The sequence below is a fragment of the Alosa alosa genome, chromosome 10 (genome assembly GCF_017589495.1).
Source record: "Alosa alosa isolate M-15738 ecotype Scorff River chromosome 10, AALO_Geno_1.1, whole genome shotgun sequence".
Classification (NCBI taxonomy): Eukaryota; Metazoa; Chordata; class Actinopteri; order Clupeiformes; family Clupeidae; genus Alosa; species Alosa alosa.
Genome location: NC_063198.1, coordinates 10,392,512 through 10,413,284, shown reverse-complemented (window position 1 = coordinate 10,413,284; position 20,773 = coordinate 10,392,512). Strand labels below are relative to the sequence as shown.

At 41.7% G+C, this 20,773-nt stretch overlaps 2 protein-coding genes across 3 annotated transcripts; one reads left to right on the top strand and one right to left on the bottom strand.

The window, feature by feature from the left end:
• Positions 1-64: 64 nt before the first annotated feature.
• Positions 65-16,694, bottom strand: si:ch1073-456m8.1 (leucine-rich repeat flightless-interacting protein 1). 2 transcript variants are annotated; one of them, XM_048255570.1, is made up of 6 exons: positions 16,472-16,694; positions 15,469-15,549; positions 14,776-14,811; positions 14,190-14,351; positions 13,340-13,423; positions 65-2,830 (listed from the first exon to the last, which is right to left on the bottom strand). In XM_048255570.1, the coding sequence occupies exons 1-6, from the start codon at positions 16,568-16,570 to the stop codon at positions 2,126-2,128; spliced, it is 1,167 nt and encodes a 388-aa protein (XP_048111527.1). In that variant the 5' UTR covers positions 16,571-16,694; the 3' UTR covers positions 65-2,125. The 2 variants fall into 2 exon arrangements, with proteins under 2 accessions (XP_048111527.1, XP_048111528.1); XM_048255571.1 differs by having other exon boundaries at positions 15,478-15,549; positions 16,472-16,693.
• Positions 16,695-18,224: 1,530 nt separating this feature from the next.
• Positions 18,225-19,294, top strand: gdf11 (growth differentiation factor 11; the record flags this gene model as incomplete). Its single annotated transcript, XM_048255652.1, is given in 1 exon segment — positions 18,225-19,294. A coding segment is annotated over 1 exon segment (418 nt), but the record flags the coding sequence as incomplete, so codon positions are not given.
• Between the last annotated feature and the right edge of the window lie 1,479 nt (positions 19,295-20,773).

Below are 20,773 nucleotides of genomic sequence, written 5' to 3'. Positions count from 1 at the left end.
AAGAATAACCTACAGTGTTAAGGTACAGGTTTTTCACAACATGAAGGACGGCATAGGAGAACCATTTTGACTGTAGATGTATTATTTTAATGATTTGCACACCCACATGCCCAGACAGTAAATCCATTGGAAGTGTACAAAATACATCTCATAATACACATCCTGTCGGTGAAAATAGGTGTCCATGTTCTTGCCACTAAGCTTACTAAAACCATGCAGCCTTAGGACATACAGCATCATAAGTTGTGCAACAAATCCTGTCAGCAAGTGCAAAATCACATGACTAACAGCGTAAAGCTTATTTAGCATGCCCCTCACCAGACTTCCTTAAATTATACAGAAGAAACGAAACGCACAGTTCAACTAAATATGTGCAGTTTTATTTTTTTACTAAAAAGATTCAAGGTGCTTTGAGTCAAGTTGCCATAAAGGGACATGTCTGACTGATTCTACACAGCTGACGAACGAATGAGATGCTAAAAACTGACTTATTTACCAAATAATTAAAGAAAATCAGGAAGTGAAACATGGAGGTGTTTGCATTACTGTACCACATGAGCCAATATATGGTCTATGTTTACAATTCTTAGCTCAAATTAAACTAGACCTACAAAACTGTTAAAGACACTAGACTGTAAGTAAGACACAAAGTTATTTGTAAGACACTGTAACAAAAGAACAAATAACATCTAGACATTTTTAAATTCATGTGAAATCAAAGCATTCTGAGGCCTTGCAAATAAAACAATTAAATGTTTGTTTAAAACAGCGAATTACACTCCTACAGAAGAAACTACCTTATTCTAAGGGGTTAGAGGTTAATAGAGACATTGTCCTGCAATGTCTATATTTAAACAAACAAAACAAGACCTCTCCCAGAAGCTACAGTACTTTGTACAGCAGCACCCAAAGCAAACAACAGTTCAAGGACATCACTGATTTGCCTATCATGCAGTCATGACTCATTGTGTTTCAAACAAAACAAAGCAACTGGAATGTACTTCTTACTGATTTGTCATAGCCTTCACAGAAAATATTTTTCCCCACCGTGTTAAGGTTGTGTCATGTTTTGATATTCCTCATTTTGAAAGTTATTTTTTGTTTCTGAAAAGCATTAAGATTTTGTTGAAAGGCACTGTTTCCCTTTTCGAGGTCCCTAATAAGTGTATCAAAGAAGCCAAAGGTACTCTCTTTGAGGGGTTATGTATTCCCTTTCTTTAGAATCAGCAAATATCTGTTATAAAAGTACAAATATAACAAATAAAATCTAACATATCTATGTGATGAAATCAAAGACATGTCACTCTCATGCCCTCCATGTAACCCGCTAAAAATAGTATTATATAACTATTATCATAATATTATTATTACTATAGTGTACACTGTCATTGCCATTATCTGTATGGACATAAACAGCAGGCTTTTCCTTTTCCACGGTTAAAAGATTAAAAGTGTAGACCTTGGACAAATGTCAAAAGTCGTAAGCAGTGTAGTCATATTTAAAAGGCTGACCTCTGCCAAACAAATCTTTGTCGTCCTTGTGATATCTGATGGTCTGTGAGGTGACTGATTATATCCGAACCATGTAGCGCCATCGCAACAAGATTGTGTGGGAGAGGAGCAGCCTGTAAACCGTGTCTCAGTGTTGATGCCAAAAGAGGGATAGAGCCAAAGAACAGCCAGTGCCCAGCTCGCAAAATTCCATTTTGTCTGATGACGCCCAGGAGAGCGCACAGTGTTGACAAAGACCTTTCTGAGGCCGACGGGAGGGGAAGTCGAAGCGGTCCAAGGTCAGCTATTAATTATTTGGGGGCGATCCACTGGTGGCCGATGGTTGAAGCGGCCACTGCAGATTCTCAGCACTTCTTTCACAACAGGCAAAGTAGAAAGTAGCAAGAGGGAAAAAAACTGATCTGGAGCGTGGTATTGTGCAAGAGCAGACCATTTCATATGTACTGCCTGTTTCAGAACTTCTCCTATGCAGCAACTGGTGTTTCAGCGTAAATAACTGGTGCCCATGGACCTGAGTAATATCATATAAGACTTATATAATGCTTGATAAAAAGCAATCTCAGGTCAGTAGACAGTAACACATCGAGATGAGGTGATCGCAAAAGTCCTGAATTTAAGACAAAACACAAGAATCGTTTGGTTTGGGGCTCCCTGGCTCTCCCGTATTGGTCCCCACGTCCCCATCTTCATCTGCCAGCTCATCCTCCGGGAAACCCCCGTCTGGAGATCCGTCTGGTGTGGAGGCACCTGCAAGGGCCTCTTGCTCCAGAAGGTCTGACTGCGCATCCTCGTAGCCACTGCTCTCATCGTTGTCGTCTGGGTCTTCTCCAGTGGATTTGTTGCCGTTAGGGCCTTGAAATACTCCCTCTTGCACTGGCTGTTTAGACAGGTCCAGTGATGGCGTGTGACCGAAGTTCTTCACCATCTTGGTGAGCTTAGCCAACGGGCCATCGCTGGTTTCCTCCTGTGCCCTGTTCTCCTGAGCAGGATCTTGATCCACCGATGTCCCTATGGGGGCATTCTGGATCCAGGCAGGACCTGTGCGGTCATCTTCAGCCTGGTCCCCTTTTCCTTTCTTGAAGAAGGACAACAGCCCTCCACTTGAACTGTCTGCTTGACCGTCTGTAGTGCCTGGAGTGACAGGCGTACTGTCCAATCGCACTAGAGTGAAAGGCGCATTTTGTGTTGTACCCTCTGGCTGAGTCTTGTTCTGAGGTGGCGGTGTTGTTTGTGTGTCTCTGCTCTCCTTAGCTACAGTCTCCTGGGTGTCGTCCCTAATCAGAGTGTAGACCGGGACCGCTGGGATGCTGTTTCTCTCCTGTGGACAATGAAGAACAGAGGACACGTTAACTGACTATCAATGGATGAGTCATCTAGTGCTCCTGCCACTCAGCCACGAATAAACAAAACCAACCCAATATGTAAACTAACAAGTTGTGTGAGCTTGCTGGTTAAGTTGTTAAGGTGTAGTCACCTTTATAAATCCAGGTGCAAGACCTGACCTGCCTGGCCATGGCATTCATTGTTATCAGGAGTTATGTGTCCAACCCCTCCTTTTAGTGGGTGCTTTTTTTTTAAAAGGTAGCCTACACTATGCAGGTTTGGCAAAAGGCAAAACATTTCTCCAAAGAGGTATATCTACTGACAAGGTAATGTTTCACGATTCTCGTAAGATTTGTAGGGCCGCTGTTCTTGAAGTTGCATGGGTGAACGATTTGCCTATTACAAGTTTGTTTACCATCAAATTGGCTTCGTGAAAAGTTATATTAAGGTGAAAATCTTGCATAGTGTACCCATGTAACTACATATGGGGGGGCAGTGTGGTGGAACTGGTTACAGTGCCCATACCATATTCGGGTCCACATGCCCATGGGGACTGGGGTAAATAAAACAAATTAAACTGTATTTAGCCATTTAAAATGATGTACATCACTAACAGTGTGAGATGTACTGTCTGTCTCAGCATAAGAAATGATGAAAGGTACATGGTCAGTTAGATGAAGTGAAACATTTTAACTTTTGCTAGATCATTGATTCACCTCCTGTTTAGCAACATTTTGGCAAACTTATCAGGGGGAAATTCTTAGGAATCATTAAAAACCTGTTTATCAGCATTTTGCATTAAACCCTTGAAATCATGTACACCACAACATTAGTAATCTGTCAGATGTTTAAGAGGAAGTGTTCAATGATGAACAAATCAAGATAGCAGAACTGATATAGTTATTTTGACTTAACCCATTGCCAGGGAAAAAGAAAGGGCAATTGCTTTAAAAATAATTTAAAAATCCCTATATGGTAAGTGCAATAAATAATACAAGCCCACTAAATAATGCAAGTTCAGCGTTGGCCTAGTGTTGTTGATAGAGGTGGAGGGTACAGTTTCCAAATGCATTTTGAACCATCCTTCATCAGAGCACCATGTTCCAAATTAGGGCTGCAATGAACAATTATTTTCATAGTCAATAAATCTGTCGATTAGCCAATAAAATGTCAAAAAACGGTAAAATAAAATGGCGATGATCATTTCCCAAAGACCATGATTATGTCCTCAGATACCTTGTTTTGTCCACAGGCCAAATATATTTAGTTTACTGAGGAGGGAGTAAAATGTAAGTAAAAAGTAAAATGAAAATAATCAAGTAAGAAGCTGCAATCAGAGGATTCTGAGGTACTCTACAAAAAACGATTGAACGATCACCAAAATAGTTGCCGGCTAACTGAATAGTTGACAGCTAATCAATTGATCGATTAACTGTTGCAGCCCTATTTATTCCAGATAAAGATTCCCACTAAACAAGTACAACATGTACAGTAAGAATGCTTACCCCTAGTAATGGTGAAAGCCCAATCACTTACTTACTAAATTAGATGTCTGGCATTAACACAAACACATAATATCAAGTTCCTACTGATGATGTGGGATATGTGAAATCTTATTCTTTGTGTTTTGTGGTTTTGCATGGCTAAATTACTCATATGCCTATGCATGTTACAGTGAAGGAAACTGTATGCTGCAAGGATGTGGAGTTATTAGCGGTTAGTCTCCGTCCGTACTACATGCCGAGGGAGTTCTCGCACGCAATTGCTGTCTGTGTTTACGTTCCACCTCGAGCTCTCCCGGATACAGCATGTGACGTCATCCACTCCACAATCGCAAGGCTTCAAACCCAACACAGTGATGCCTTTTTTGTGATCTCTGGCGACTTCAATCACATAACACTGGATTCCACACTCACAAATTTCTACCAGTTTGTTGACTGCCCTACAAGGAAAAACAGGACAATAGACCTCATGTATGCAAACGTTAGGGATGCATACAATGCAAACCCCCTCCCCCCTCTGGGAAAGTCAGACCACAACCTCATTCATCTCTAGCCAATGTACAAGCCCAAAGTACAGAGGCTACCAGCTGCCACACGCACCTTCAGAAAGTGGACACCTGAAGCGGATGAGGCTCTGAGAGACTGCTTTGAGTGCACTGACTGGAGTGTGTTACAGAATATAGAGGACTTAGAGGAGGTCACACAGTGCACAACTGACTACCTGAATTTCTGTATGGACATTGTTGTTCCCACCAGAACTGTACGCTGCTTTCCCAATAACAAGCCTTGGATAACCAGCAATGTCAAGACCCTTCTTAATAGGAAAAAGGGGGAACTCAAAGTCAAGCTGAAGGAGGCTAAGGAGGACTACAGAAGGAAGGTGGAACAGAAGTTGCAGGAAAACAACATGAAGGAGGCATGGGACGGCATGAAAATTATAACTGGCCTGAAGAAGAGCAGCAGCTCTGTGGAGGGGGACCTGGACAGGGCGAACCAGTTGAACCACTTCTACAACAGGTTTCACTGCCCTGCTCCAGCTCCAATGGGAGTGGTCTGTCCACCACCCCCTGCAGACTCAGGCACTGCTCTTGTTTGCATGCCTGCCCTATCCCAGCCTCCCAGTCTCTCCAGCTCTGCATCCTGGTGACACCCAACGACCTAAACCATCACCACCTCACGCCCAACGACCTAAACCATCACCACCTCATGCCCTGCCCCCGCCTGACGCCTCCTTGCCTGTGCCTGCTGAGGCGTCCACGACTCTGGTAGCCTTGACAGGGACATCAAGGAGGTGCTCCCCAAGCCCCCACCCCCACACCCCCTCAATACCAGTGCAACACTCACCTCCACTAGTGTTCATTTTGTCACCTATTTTTAATTTAGTCTTAGTCTTAGTCTTGTGACGAAATGTCCTTTTTAGTCTTTGTCATATTTAGTCATTGAAATATCATTTTTGTTAGTCAAGTTTTAGTCAACTAAAAGTCTCGTAATTTTAGTCTAGTTTTAGTCAAAAGAAAACTAAAGCTATCATAGTCAGTTTTAGTCAAAACATTTCAGTCTTTTTTTATAACAAATTATTTCAGTCAGTCAGTATGTTTACATGCACAGGTAAGTCGAGCTACAGTTATAGCTCGGCTGGGATTTGACCATAGACAGTAAAAGATTTGACTGGACCACTGTCATGATCTTCGAGACCAGTGTTTCACAAAGTGTGGTCCGGGGACCACTGGTGGTCCGTAGTTATCCCAAGTGGTCCACGAAAGCAGACCTGGTAAAATATAATATAGATGAGTTGTTTGCAATATTGAACCAACTTGTATGTAAATTCAAACAGTTCTACAACACTGTCTATGTCAGATATGCCAGTTTAAATCATATGAATCCTCTGACACAATTAAGCAAAGTGCAAAGACAATAAGCAAGGTGGTTCAGTGAGTATTGTGTAGGCTAATATACTGCTAGGTCTATTTTAATTGTTTTTAGCTAGGTAGTCCGTATGCTTTTTTTTATTGATTAGTTAATGGTCCTTCATCTGAAAAAGTTTGAGAAACACTGTCTTAGACTCAAGTATGAATGTTTACTCCGCCACGCTTAGATGGCAATATGCCTCAAATGCAACACAAACTCTCTATCTTAACTAACTTGCTAGCTTAACTTTCCATATTAGCTTACTTGCTAGCAAACTTTGCATCATCAGTGTAACTAGTTAAATAGTTGACATTACTTGCTGAAAATTTTCGTATGGACATTCTGGGGATGTTAATCTGTATATGTATGAGAGAAGCTTCAGCTTCTGGGTATGTAGCATTGTGGCCTAATGCCTAGGTAGTTAGCTTGCTAACTCTGGCAGAAATCTCCGGTGTTCTTGTTCCATGTAGTTTCGTACAGGGTTGCAGCAGAGAATGTCTAGTTGCAGCAACAGCACGTAGACTAGCCTACAGGAAAGCTGCTGCGCATGAACCATGAACTCATTCGGAATATTTTGAAAACGTAACAGCTATTCTGGCTTCTCATTTTTTTGACGAAAATGAAGAGAGATTTTATCTTAGTTTTTATTTCATGCAAAACATTTTAGTCTCGTCTTTTTTCGTCAACAATAATGCATCTTAAGATAGTCTTAGTCAGTGTTTCAGGACATTAGTGCAGTCTTGTCATCGTCTCGTCTTAGTCATGGAAAAAAAGGTTGTTGACGAACATTTTTCCCTAGTCTCGTCTGACGAAATTAACACTAACCTCCACCATCACAGGCTATCGTACCCCCACCATCACTGGATATTGCACCCCTCCCCCACACGGCGATCACGAACAATGAGGCGACAACGACCTCAGTCAACAACCATCAGACACACAGATCCCAGATGCACCCCTCCCCCTCCCCTCCCCTTACACCCCCCCCATCATCACAGGAAAACAAGTGAGCGCTAAACTGAAGAAACTGAACACGAGAAAGGCAGCGGGGCCTGACAGACTGTGTCCAAGGCTACTCAAGGCCTGTGCTGCTGAGCTGGGGGAGCCACTGAAGCACATCTTCAATCTAAGTCTACACCTTGGACAAGTTCCAACACTGTGGAAGACATCATGTCTCACCCCTGTCCCTAAAAAAGCCACATCCTAGTGAGTTTTAATGACTACAGACCTGTCGCCTAACATCACATGTAATGAAGACAATGGAGCCAATTCGCCTTAGGTATGCTCAGACCCCAGGCACGCCATGCACTAGACCCGTTACAGTTTGCATACCAGGAGAAAGTTGGACGATGCCATCACTTATCTTCTACACAGGACACATTCTCACCTGGACAAGGGGAAAAGTGCTGTGAGAATCATGTTCTTTGATTTCTCAAGTGCTTTTAACACCATCCAACCCCTCAGACTGGGAGACAAGCTCTTGCAGATGGGTGTGGACGCTCACCTGGTAACCTGGATCACAGATTACCTGACGGAGCGACCACAGTTCGTTAGACTGAAGAACTGTCTCTCTGACACTGTGATCAGCAGCACCGGAGCGCCAAATGATGGACAGAACTCATAATAGTCCTCAATAGTACGGCAGTCAACAACATAACAGTAGCCTAGCCCTACAGTATGTGTGGCTCCTTTAAGTGAACCTGACGTCAGTGAATTCAGGGTTGCCAACTCTCACGCATCTGGCGTGACACTCACGCTTTCAGCACCACTCTCATGCACATGCAAGAAATGTCACGCCAAATCCATTCTTTTTTTTTTGCAATCTGTTCATTTTTTGTTGATGACTAGACTAGACCACAGCATTGTTTCTAAATAACAGGAGACGAGTTTAAGGCATACATATATAGCTTTAGACCAACAGCAGGTAGGTCTATCTGCCTACAACGTTCTCAGCGCAGTTTTCTGTTGATTCGCTGACTATTTTAATCCGGTCCGCGACACCTTCACAGAACGCGTTGCTATTTAGACCTATGAGGCAGAAGGACGCAAAGTGTGGCCGCCCATTCTTCTCTGTTGAACTACTCACAAAGTATCCTAGCCTAGTCATCACACAGATATCACATTAAATAACTTTTGCTCGTCTTTTATACGGTGCTATAGCCGCTATTTGCTGTGATAAACGGTTCGCGAGAAAATTAACTTTCAAGAAATAATCATATTACTCTACAGCTCTGCGCTCATCTCAATTCATATAGGTGGAATATCTCACAAACTTTTCGTTCAACTACATGACAAACCGTAAACCAGAATAAACAGCAGAGCTTACCGAACACAAAGGTATAATGCAATCCCCTGTACAATAAGCCGTTCTAGAGTAAAATGGTAGCAAATTTCTAGGCCTATATGGTCTCCAACTTTGGGCTTTAAGTGTCTTAAAACTAAGCTGTGCTTAAATACTTATATATCTGTAAATATTAAAATCAGAGGATATACAACTCATGGCTAAGAGTTTGTCCATAATTTTTATTTTCACAAACTGCTAAGCATGCATGTATTTAAGTGTCTTAAAAAAAGTGTGCTTAAATTGGGAAATGCATAATTTCATAACAGGCCAAATAAAAAATAAATGTTAAATATAGCCTAGATATAATATTAAAATTAGATGATATAGGCTAGTATAGAGTTAGATAAAGTTGAATGGCTCCAGAACACACACCAGTGGATTGTGTCTTAAAGGAGCCACACCACTTTTATGACACTAGCTGTTCTGTTGTCCTTTAGTTTTGTTGCTACTGGGCATGATAGGGCAGGCCAATTATGAGTTCTGTCCAACATTGATGGTATAGGTTTAGAAAAAAAGTCAGCACATTTTAATCATATCGCAATAATACCAATGACCGTGACCGTAAGCACAACCTGCTGCAGCAGAAATGAAAGGCGTTAGCCCCGAAGGGTTTAATAACTTATTATGATGACCTGTCTGGAACTGAAGCACGGATGGTTAGCATATTTCTAGGTAATAATACAAAACCCAAGCTTAAGTAATGCAAATATAATACTAAAACACAACTTAGAACTAGTCCTACTTATGTACTCGTCCCACTAACGAGTTTGTTTATTTGTTTCCCCGACCAGCGCGGTAAAGTGCAAACACACCAGCACAAGACGGCTCTAGATAGGGCTGAGCGGACGGACGGACCTTACGTAGGCCTAAATTAGGACTTTAAAAAATATCGGCGCAAATTATTGGCCAGAATTCTGTTATCGGACCGATAATAATATTTACATTTTTGTCACATATCGGCTATTAATATATCGGCCGCCGATATATCGTGCATCCCTATATATATAACATTTATTTTATATTTGGCCTGTTATAAAATCATGTATTGAACAATTTAATCACAGCTCAGCTTTAAGAAACTCAAATAGCCTAGATGCATGCTTAGCATTTTGTGATCATTAGGCTAAAGCTACTTTCACAAACTCAGTCAGCTGTCCTCTGATTTACCAATATCTAGGCGATATTTGTAACATTTATTTTGTATTTGGCCCGTTATGAAATCATGTGGAACAATTTAAACACATTGTAAAACTTAAAGCCCAAATTTGGAGACATCCATGCATGTCGAAATTTACTGCAAATTAAAACTCGATTACTCTGGAACGGCTAACTGTACAGGGGACTTTACACCTTTGTGTTCGGTAAGGTTTGCTGTTTGTTCTGATATATGGTTTGTCGTATGTTAAAAGAAGGGTTCGTGAAGTATTCCACCGAGATGAATGGGTTGGGAGATCATGGGACGCAAAACCTTCAGTAGAATGTATGATTAAATTGAATTATATTATTTACTTTTCTCGCGAACCGTTCAACTCAGCAATTATCGGGTAACATCGTTTAAAAGCTATGAAGAAGCTCTTTCATGTGATACTTGTGATGTCTGTGTGATGAATAGGCTACTTCGCGAGTAGTTCAACGGAGATGAATGGGTGAATTGGTCGCACTTTCTTTCTTGCACTGTCACTTTCTCCACTGCGTAAAAGACTAAATTAATTTGCACTGTGAATGCTAAGCTTATTTTGACAGGCCACAGGCTAAATAAAAATCGCTATTAGTAGGACGCAAAGCAGAATGTTGAAAGAAGGGGGCACCAAGGCCACCTTGGCCTGTAAACCTCTGATTTTCAAAGGGGCCTCACGGCCAACGCAAGAGGCAACGTCATGGCCGCCGTGAAATTCCTACCCTGGTGCAAAATCAATCATCTCCAACTCAACACTTCAAAGACCAAGGAGATGGTGGTGGATTTCCACAGGTCTAAGCCCACTCTGCTACCAGTCTCCATTGATGGGGTCAATGTCGAGGTGGTAAGCACCTACAAGTACCTGGGTCTCCACTTGGACAATAAACGGGACTGGTCAGCCAACACTGATGCACTCTACAAGAAAGGGCAGAGCAGGATGTACTTCCTGAGGAGGCTGCACTCCTTCAATGTGTGCAGCAAGCTCCTCAGGATGTTCTACCAGTCTGTTGTTGCCAGCGTCCTCTTCTATGCAGTGGTATGTTGGGGAGGAAGCACAAAGAAGAAGGATGCGGGGCGACTTGACAGGCTGGTAAGGAAAGCTGGCTCTGTAGTGGGAGCTGAACTGGAGTGCATCACTTCAACTTCATCTGACAAAAGGACCCTGAACAAACTGATCAATATCTTGGACAATGAGTGTCATCCACTCCACAGCACTATTGTTAAGCAGAAGAGCCTGATCAGCTGGAGACTTCGCTCACTGCTTTGCACAACAGATAGACTGAGGAGGTCATTCATCCCCAGGGCCATTGAACTGTTCAATGCATCACTTAAGGGAAGAGGAGAAATAGACTTTTCCGCATAGTCTGTCTGCCTCTTCACAACCTCCATGTCTTGAACTGTCTGTCCACTAGCCACTTTACCATTGTCTTCTGCCTCACTGTTTGCGTGCTTTATTAGCACATATGCACAACCCCTCCCTCCATGCCACAGCCGAACTGTGACCACACTTATACCTTTCTTAATATAGTTATTTATACATAGATATATAGACTTTATTCTTGCACTGTTGCAATGTTTGAATTACTCATTTGCACCATCACCATGACACTCATTCACAAAGAGCACCTTACCTTATGCACAGAGGACCACAGGCTCAGTCCCTGCTTCAGTCATTGCAAGCGCACCTGATTGATTAATCCCCCACTATGTGGATTCTGTTTTTTAGAATTGATTTAGATTAAGTTTTATTTAGTATAATTTGTATTTTAGTATATTTAGTATATTCTTTATCTTCTACAGCCCTTATTGCTTAGTTGTGTTTTTTTTATATCATATACTTTTAATTACTTTTTTTGCTGTTAGTGAACGTGTGTGTGTATGTCTGTATGCTACTGTGACCTTGAATTTCCCCTAGGGATCAATAAAGTATCTATCTATCTATCTATCTATCTATCTTGTTATAAGTTAGCTTCCACCCGGTCTCTGTAAAGCACTTTGGTTGATGCAAGTCATGTTTAAAGGTGCTATATAAATAAATCTGATTGATTGATTGATTGATATGTCTAAGGTCACTGAGTCAATAAACCATTAATTTGTCCATCTTGAGTTCTGTGAAATTATCTTTTTTTTTTCCAGCATATGGTCTTAAAACATTTGTATAAACCTGCTTATCTTGTGAGGCTTAAAACCCAAACACCAACCCGCAAGGGGGTTGCTTGCTTGTTCTTCCCATTTTCATACTGACATAGGCCAACATAGTTCCTCTACAGCTGATGTCCTTTCTAGGTTCAGTCCTCCACCGCTTTTGCACTCACTGGCTTTCTGATGGCTGACATGTTGCTGAACAGCCCAATTAGTCACCCCAAAAAAGAAAAACTTAGTCATACAAAAAAAAAAAAATGTATACAAAGTACTGAAGTGTGGACAAACTAAGTGTGGACAAACATTTTCATTTCCTCGGAAAACTACTGGTGTGCTATTCAGGGGGAATGAAACGGTATGTCCAAACGCTCATTTGCACATTAACGTAATGTTAGAAGGGGGGATTACAACACCCCAGGGCACGGATCTGGATAGGATAGCAGCTTTTGTTTCCTGATTTGGCCCTGAAACCGCAAGGCACCTCACAGTCTTTGCAGAAGTGGGCAGCAGGCAAGCCAACCAGAGAGTTTAATAAAACAAATCCAACAATAAAATATTGACAGAGTCCTTAGGCAGGAAAACACACATTCAATGACGTTTGGTTAAAAAATAGCAGACCTGTGTGCGCTCACTACCAACAAGTGAGCTTTCTGGATTGCATTGCAGTCTTCCATAACAAACAGATAAAAATCTACTGAGCTGGAATGTAGAATGGAATGCTCTTAAATCTTAATCTCTATCGATATTTTGAAAGTATCTGCTACTTGACCACAGATCCAAAGGTCCTTGGTGCATGCATACAAAAGTTAGACCATTTAAAAAGAAACTGACCATGGGGACTATTTCCAAATATGGCTTTGTGTGAAACTTGTAACATATACAAAGTGTTAAAGCATGCAGAACTCAGCCCTGACTCATGAAACTACTGAAGCTAAAAACTCCTATGTGTAGTGTGAAAATAAAATGGGTATTAGGTTTAGAGCACTTTTATTTTTAGCAAAACACAACTCGCTTCTGTTCTATTTCTCTAGCACAGTCCTAGCACAGCACTTCTACCTCACAACATGTAACACTCACAATAACATCCTCACACCATTTTAACTTACAAAAGAACAAAGAACTCCACCTATACATAAAATATGAGCCGATATGGGACTGTGCCTGTTTTTAGCTTTTCTGAAAACACAGCAAAAATTACTCAGCACCTTCCCTTCTTTCGTCCCCACACCCCACTGCTGCCGCCCCCAAAAAGACAGTGTTACGCAACCAGGCAGGCATGCAGAAGCAAGCCATTTAAAAACTTGACAGTTGCAACCAGGAAGCCAAACAGTGCCTCAACATCCACATGATTATATAATTGCACCCCTCCCTTGCCTTAACCATTCCCATGACACACACACACACACTCACACACACATACACTCGTCCTACCTCCTTCAGCCGCTCTACCTCCTGCATTAATGAGCTGACCATGTCCTCCAACTTTCGCCTCGCTTCTCTCTCTCGCTCCAGCTCCTGTGAATGAAGAGAGTGAAAGCGAGTGAGTGAGGGTGTTAGAGAGAGAGAAAGAGAGAGAGGAAAAGATAGACAGGGAGAGAGAAAGATAGAGACAGAAAAAGAGTGAGATAAAAAAAATCAGAAAGGAAGCAATGGAGCATGCAGTAAGGAATGTGCATTGATATCAAGGTCACAGAAGATCCATTAGGGTGGCCTCTGCACAAATCTATTAGAGTAGAAGAGTTCACTGAAGCCATAGTGACCCACTGTCACTGTATTCAGAGCAGTTAATCTTTAACAGTCGCAAACAGTTGAGTGCCACACTGTAATGGATTAAAACTGCTTATGCAGGCCCCAGCCATGGCGCGGCTGGCTGGGGCACCTGCACCGTACGCCGGCGACCCGGGTTCGATTCCCGCCCCGTGGTCCTTTCCGGATCCTACCCCGACTCTCTCTCCTACTCGCTTCCTGTCATTCTCTACTGTCCTGTAAATTAAAGGCATAAAAGGCCAAAAAAATATACTTAAAAAAAGAAAAACTGCTTATGCAGTATTAATCTGGAAATCTCCCTCATTTCATCAATAGCATGGCAGTGTTGCTGATATAATCACAAAAGTCTACTTAAACTGGATTACAGACGCTGACAATAAGAATCACATTACACACTGCGTCCATGTCAATTTCTCTAAGCTCTCAGTGGCTCTTAGCTACAGTGCAAGTGTCTGGTTACACATTTGCTAGAAGCTATGGCACGACGCCCTACAGAGGTTGTGTGATAGCATACCAGGCTGGTGTCTTGCGCTTCTCTCTGGGCCTCGGCGAGCATCTCCTCCGCCCCCTCTAGAGTGTCCTGAAGGAAGTCCACCTGGAACAGGAGAGTCTCCCGCTGAACTTCCAGATAGCGCAGTTCCTGCAGCACACCATCATAGTTCGTCTGGAGTTCGATCTACAGAGAGAGAGAGAGAGAGAGAGAGAGAGAATGAGAATGCAATGCTTTGATTTTAACCACAAAGCTTATGACATATGGACAGCATGACAGTCATGTCAATGTCTTGTGATCATTGTGATCAATGTCCACATCATCATGTGGTCTTGAGTTCATGTTTTCATATTCGAGACATTCAGAGCAGACTCTTTGGGAAAGTGATACCATAATGGTGGATTTATTATTTTACATATAAGGAACACCAAAAACACCAGTACATGTATATACTCCAAATATCTAATGTTGATATCTTCAAAATGTTTCTACCACATTTCCAATCCAGCATACTGCATTGAAAATAGGGCTCTAAACGGCAAAAAGCTGCTCTTCAAACACAGTAAGAAAGGGGTAATAACATATTGTAGTAGCAATAAGTAGCAATTACCATATCTGGGATCTCTGCAAGTGAATCCTCTTCACTCTGCCAAAAACACAACGAAATCAGGTAATTTTATAGAAGATACAAACACAGTACAACCATAGCACAGCAGATCTCTTATCTCCGATCTCTTGAACAGTATTTAGATTCCATTGTTATAAATCTGGCATTCATACACTACTGAAATTGTAGCATTTAACTCAAACCGAAAACAGTAGACTAACATAAAAAATCAAGACCTAAATGTGTTTAATTACATACCATGCTTTGTATACTATTTTCTACATGACTTAACAAATCTTATGTATTCGTCGTGAGAATGCTGTAGATGTGATTTTAATCATACCAATTCAATGTCAAATCTGACATCACAGTTATCCCAGTAACATTGTGCATCACAGTAGTCTATAGTTTCAGTGCACATGTATTACCTCAAGAACCACATCATAGAAATATGATAAAAAGTGATTCAAAATATGACACCAAGCTTAAAGATTTTTTCCCTTCACTCCAGTATGTGAATGGCCTTCAGTGAAAGAAGGGTTGAACGCTGCATAGGCTACATGCTTCATCACACGCATGAATGACTAAGACATGAGTGTCCAGGAAAGGACAGCGCAGCCTATATATGGGCACAGAGAGCCAAGAGTGCAATCATATGTGGTAAAGAGTTGTTTTAGAAATGGGTAACTGGCCAACCTGGCTCACCCCTCTCTCTCCTTTTTTCAGTGATCCATATCTGCTGTCACTGCAGGTCAGTCGTTTGGTGGTCTCCTCAGCCTAGAAAACAAAAACTCACAGGTAAAAAAACCCAACATGCTTACCAAAATACACACACTGGCTTTAAACTGAAATAGGCCAAGGTGAGGTTACCAACATGTGGAGTGTGGATGTGTTACCAACATGTGGAGCAGATTGTGGTTTCACAGCAACAAAATGCAACCAGAGGTATGAGTAAATGGGATATGAATTCTTACTATCACTGTGTCAGGTGAGGTCTGAGCAAATCCAACACTAGCACACGGGACCAAATTCGCGTAGCCTATACAGTCTATGTTTGACTCCTGGCGCAAATCATTTCTGTGAAGGCTACCTTTATACTGTTTCCGGGGAGTCTAGAGGCAACGGCAAAAACTAAATTCTGGCCAAAAATGCCCCTAAACGAAACGTTGTAGCGTTGAAAAGGAAAGAAGGAAAGCAATGTCGTTCAGTCGTAAGACTTTGAGGGAAACAAAGCATCATATATGCATCATAGTTCATTACATCATTGTGTTACAGTGATATGTGAAATATTGCAACACTGTCGTCATGAGTGCGACAGATCGAACACAGGACATCTCTTCACAAAACTGTAGTCTATTCCAGACATAAAGTAGACTAATTAATTACTCTGACAAATGTATAGGCTAAGTGGGTTGATATTAGTCATTGATCAAACAAGCAGTTCATCTGTAGAACGAAAAATCACGACACGACGTCTAAACACAGCTCTGTCTACAGTAATCATCTTAACAGAGGATTATATCCCCCTCAGGTAGGCTACGAGACTAGATCAATTAGGTGGTCTGTTTTACATTTTCAAGATGTTAGCTTACATAATATCCGAATGGTCGGAGACCAACCCTTTGGTAGCCTAAAACAAACAAAAAACGCCTTCCCACCATAGCAGTGGAAGGATACAGAATTTCTTGCTCACACTTACCTCCTTTATTATATGTCGTAACGATTCATCCTCACTCATTCCTCGCGAAAGTGTTCTTTTTCGCGGTGTCCCCATTCTTTCCAGACTCCCGCAGTGCATTGTTCATAAATTTCGAATGGTAGGATAGTTGAGGAAGGCTACTCGACGCCGTAAGGGTAGTGCGCTGCGCTCCCTGTGCTAATATCTTGTTTGGTGAGGGAGGGTGGATGGTTGAACTTCTGTATGAAGAGAAATGGTGGGTGGGGCGTGATGAGGGCCCTGCGTGGGTGGTTCCTTCTCTCCGTGGTTACAAACACCAGCACTCGTTTATCTTAGGAGTTTGGATGTTGGAATCCATGGAATAAGTTAAACAGAATATGACGAGTTAGCCTACAACTAAACAGTTTTCTACTAAGGCTTGAATTTGTCATGAATAGCTAAGAGAACCAAAAGGCTACACTTAAGACACATCAGCACTGACTTTTGAGTGATATGGGCCTAATGAGCTTTCCCAATCTTGTAATTGGACATTTAAACAATGATCAACCTCACCACGCAGTGCAGGATATAGCCTATGTTACGGATGTTAGGCCTACATGTTATAGGCTAGGTATAGGCTATGAGGCAACTCCAGAGAATACTGTGCAAGTAGCCTAGCAATTGAGAGATTTTCTTAATTTCTCGATTTCTTAATAATGATGCACCCCTGCACCAGGAAACAGACACTAATCATCATGTTCGAACAACGTAGGCTAATGATTAATTGTTCTGAAGGGATCTAAATAGATAGGCTAGGCATGAAAATTCCATAGTTAGACATTTTTGGCATTTCAATTTGTAGGCTAATAAACCATAACGTAAAATGTGACAAAAGTCAGCTATTTTTGTTCTTAAGGATAACATAGGCTATGTCATTTGCTCAATTTTCTGCACTGTAGCCTACAGCCGCCAGATGGGGGTAAAAGGCTAGATTTGGAGTGGCCTAGCAAACTGGACTTACCAATGGAACTGATGTAAACTCAGTGTAGTCTAACTAAATGTAAATGAGTGCGACAAAGTAGCTACACTGTAAATGATAAAGTGTACAAAATAGAACAATGCATTTAGGAACCAGACGTTTATACGGTAGGCTATATGTAGGCTCCATGTTGCCTATTTTGGCTAGACTGGCTTGGCTACTTTTTTGAAGTTTTGAAACTCCTAATAGTTTTTTTGTATTTTATAGACTGATTGGCATTAGATGCCTATCATTCAAAGGGCACATAAACAACTTAATTCAAGTCATTTCATTGTGTGGGTGTGTGTGCGCGCGCGCGCGCGCCGAGAGAGGAGAGATAAGGAAAGGTGAGTTATTGATTTGTGACCTCTAAAATACTCCAATGTTGTGATGTAGGCACTTACACCCTGTCATTCAAACCATTGAAGTTGGTAAGTAAAACTCTTCTTTTAACCTTTCAACTTAGATACCCAACCTCTAATAAGAGGCAGTTGCATGTCATGTGAGGATACAAAAGTGCTGTATTTTTATGCCTTGCAACACACTTAGGCTAATTGTTAGAAGTTTGCTGTTAATATCCTTTTGTCCAAATCATAATAGGCCTATGATCATATAATTTAGCCTAAATTGACTGAAGTGAATGCACAATTAGGAAGCGCTCTCTTTCTAAGTTTGTAAAGTTAGGCTACTTGCCATCAACAGGTGTGTTGTTCACAACTGATTCAACTGATTCAACTTATTCGCATACATAAACGTATGCGAATAATAACTCAAAATGCCATTTATAATCTAAAATGTCTGTAGGCTACATTTTAGATATCATGTGCGTAGCCTAGCCTAATTGAGACTGTTACAATACAATTAGATACTTTTAATCTTATACCATGCAAATAGGCCTACGCAAAACACAGATTTACAAGATCATTTGAAGATTTCTATTTTCAAATATCAGCCCCCCTCTCTCTCTCTCCTTTACTCACTCGCTCCCTCTGTCTTGACTTAGTGACAAACCTGAAAGCCTTTTGTTGTAATCTTAGCCAATGGAGACGGATTACGACACTGGGCAGCCGACATATATAAAGGGGGGCTTTCCAAACGCACTTGCACACTTTCAATGACAGATCATTCAACACTGGGGACTAAACAGTAACAGAATAGCCTAGGTAAACCAACAAATTATTTAATAAAAAGAAATGCAGACATTAAGTAGGTAGCCTAACATCAGATCAAACATCGACAGCATCATTTTGGACTCATTGCCATTTGCCAGTTATTATGGCACTCACGCACCGGTTGAAATAATTTTGAGACAGCCACCGTTGAACTAGTTGCACTTCATTGCGCGTCTTCTCTAGGACGTAGGAATAACCAGGACCAACCATATTATTCACGAAGATACAGAAGGAAACCGTTTTTAATTTTCACCATCATGGCAAGGTATAACTTTTTGCTGTGTTTGATGGTGATAATTTCCTTGGGACTGTCCGGCAGTGACGAGCCCAACCTCTTTCTCCCACCAGTAAGCGAGATGCCCACGGACGCTGGTGTTTCGCTTATCGAGGTGGAGGACGCAGGCGCTCGCGAGTGCTCTGCGTGCGTGTGGCGGGAACAGAGCAAGGTGCTCAGGCTTGAGACCATCAAGTCCCAGATTCTTAGCAAGCTCCGGCTCAAACAAGCCCCAAACATTAGCCGTGAGGTGGTCAACCAACTATTGCCCAAGGCGCCCCCGCTGCAGCAGCTCCTGGACCACCACGACTTCCAAGGGGACGCTTCCTCGCAGGACGAGTTTATGGAGGCTGATGAGTATCATGCCACTACGGAGTCAGTTATCACAATGGCATCGGAGCGTGAGTAGCCTATACTTACTTGTTACTTGAGTTGATGACAACAACAGCTACCACAGCAACAAGCGACACAAAGTTATCATGTAATGAAAATATTCACCACAATGTTGCATAACCAATCGTATCATAACGGAATGTGCTGACAAAGAATGTGAAAAGTGTCGTAAATGGATGCTAGGCTAGGATTTAAACTTGGTTAGAATGAGAGCAACTGCATGTGCCGTCATTTCTCGCATCATATTATTTTGGGATCCCCAGTCTAGTGCCAGCTGTTAGCCACGGCTGTCAAAATAATCCAATACAGGCTAATAAGTGTGAACTTAATAAATCAATAAGTCAATAGAGTAAGACAAAAAGTAAAAACGTACAATTACTGTTTTACTTTATTATTATATTATTATTATTATTATTATTATTATTATTATTAGGCTATTATTGTTGTTGTGTGTGCACTACCATTCCTGACAGGGCATAACTTCAAACATGATTGACTTATGAGATGACAGCGAAAAACTTGGTCTCTCTGTATACCGTGCACTTTGTGTGCATTTTTTTTTATTATTTATTATCAATGTTGAAGTGCTTGCGTTGCGTTCGTGTTGCTTGACGTTCTGCTCCGTAGCCTGCTTGATCCAGTGATGTGTGGGCTACAGAACCGTTTCTAAAGGTTCTGGAAACAAAAACAGTCTATGGTCCAAACAGACTGGACCAAATTGTCCTGTTTTTGTAAATTATAATCGGCCATTTTAATTCTGGATCATTCAAGTGGTTTGCTTTTTCAGTGCTCGCTTTTCAGCGCTTCAAATGCGCGGCCAATGTCCGTTTGCAGCGCATAAATCAATAATGATAATGTTGCACTTGGCAGGCAGATGCACTTGGAGGCTTTGACATTATCCCTCATTTCCCATGCAAACGATGCTTACGCTGATATTCATCACAACAGCAAAACAGATTTGGTCCATAACATCGCGGAATAAAAAGAAACAAATAAAAAGAACACAACACCACACAAGGCTCACATTTTTGTCAAACGTCACCGAGGCCTCAGCAGCTGTGTTCGACACGTTCTTTATGAACGGGCTCCAATCGGTTCCCCTGCTGTTCTGCGCAGTGAGAAAAAGTGTGTCCAAAAGCTGCTATTGTTTCCCTCTTACAGCAGTCCCTCACGGCCGCACTTGCCTTTTAAATGCGAAGTTTATAGTCACAGCTCGGGTTTTTTTTCACCCAGGACACAAAGCCTGAGAAACAGTTGGGGTCGAGGGGAGTGTGTGACCTTTCCGCCAAGAATTGCCGGGGTTCAACAACATTTACACACATAATGTATTCCACACAAGGCGAACGAAAAGCCCAGCAAATAATCCGTTTTTGACCAGAAGTGAACAAAGATAGGGTTGTATTCCCTTAAATAACCTTATTCGACGATTGTCACACAGCCCACGTCTTCCCTATTCTCTGACGCAAAATGAACGCCACCGGTTAAAC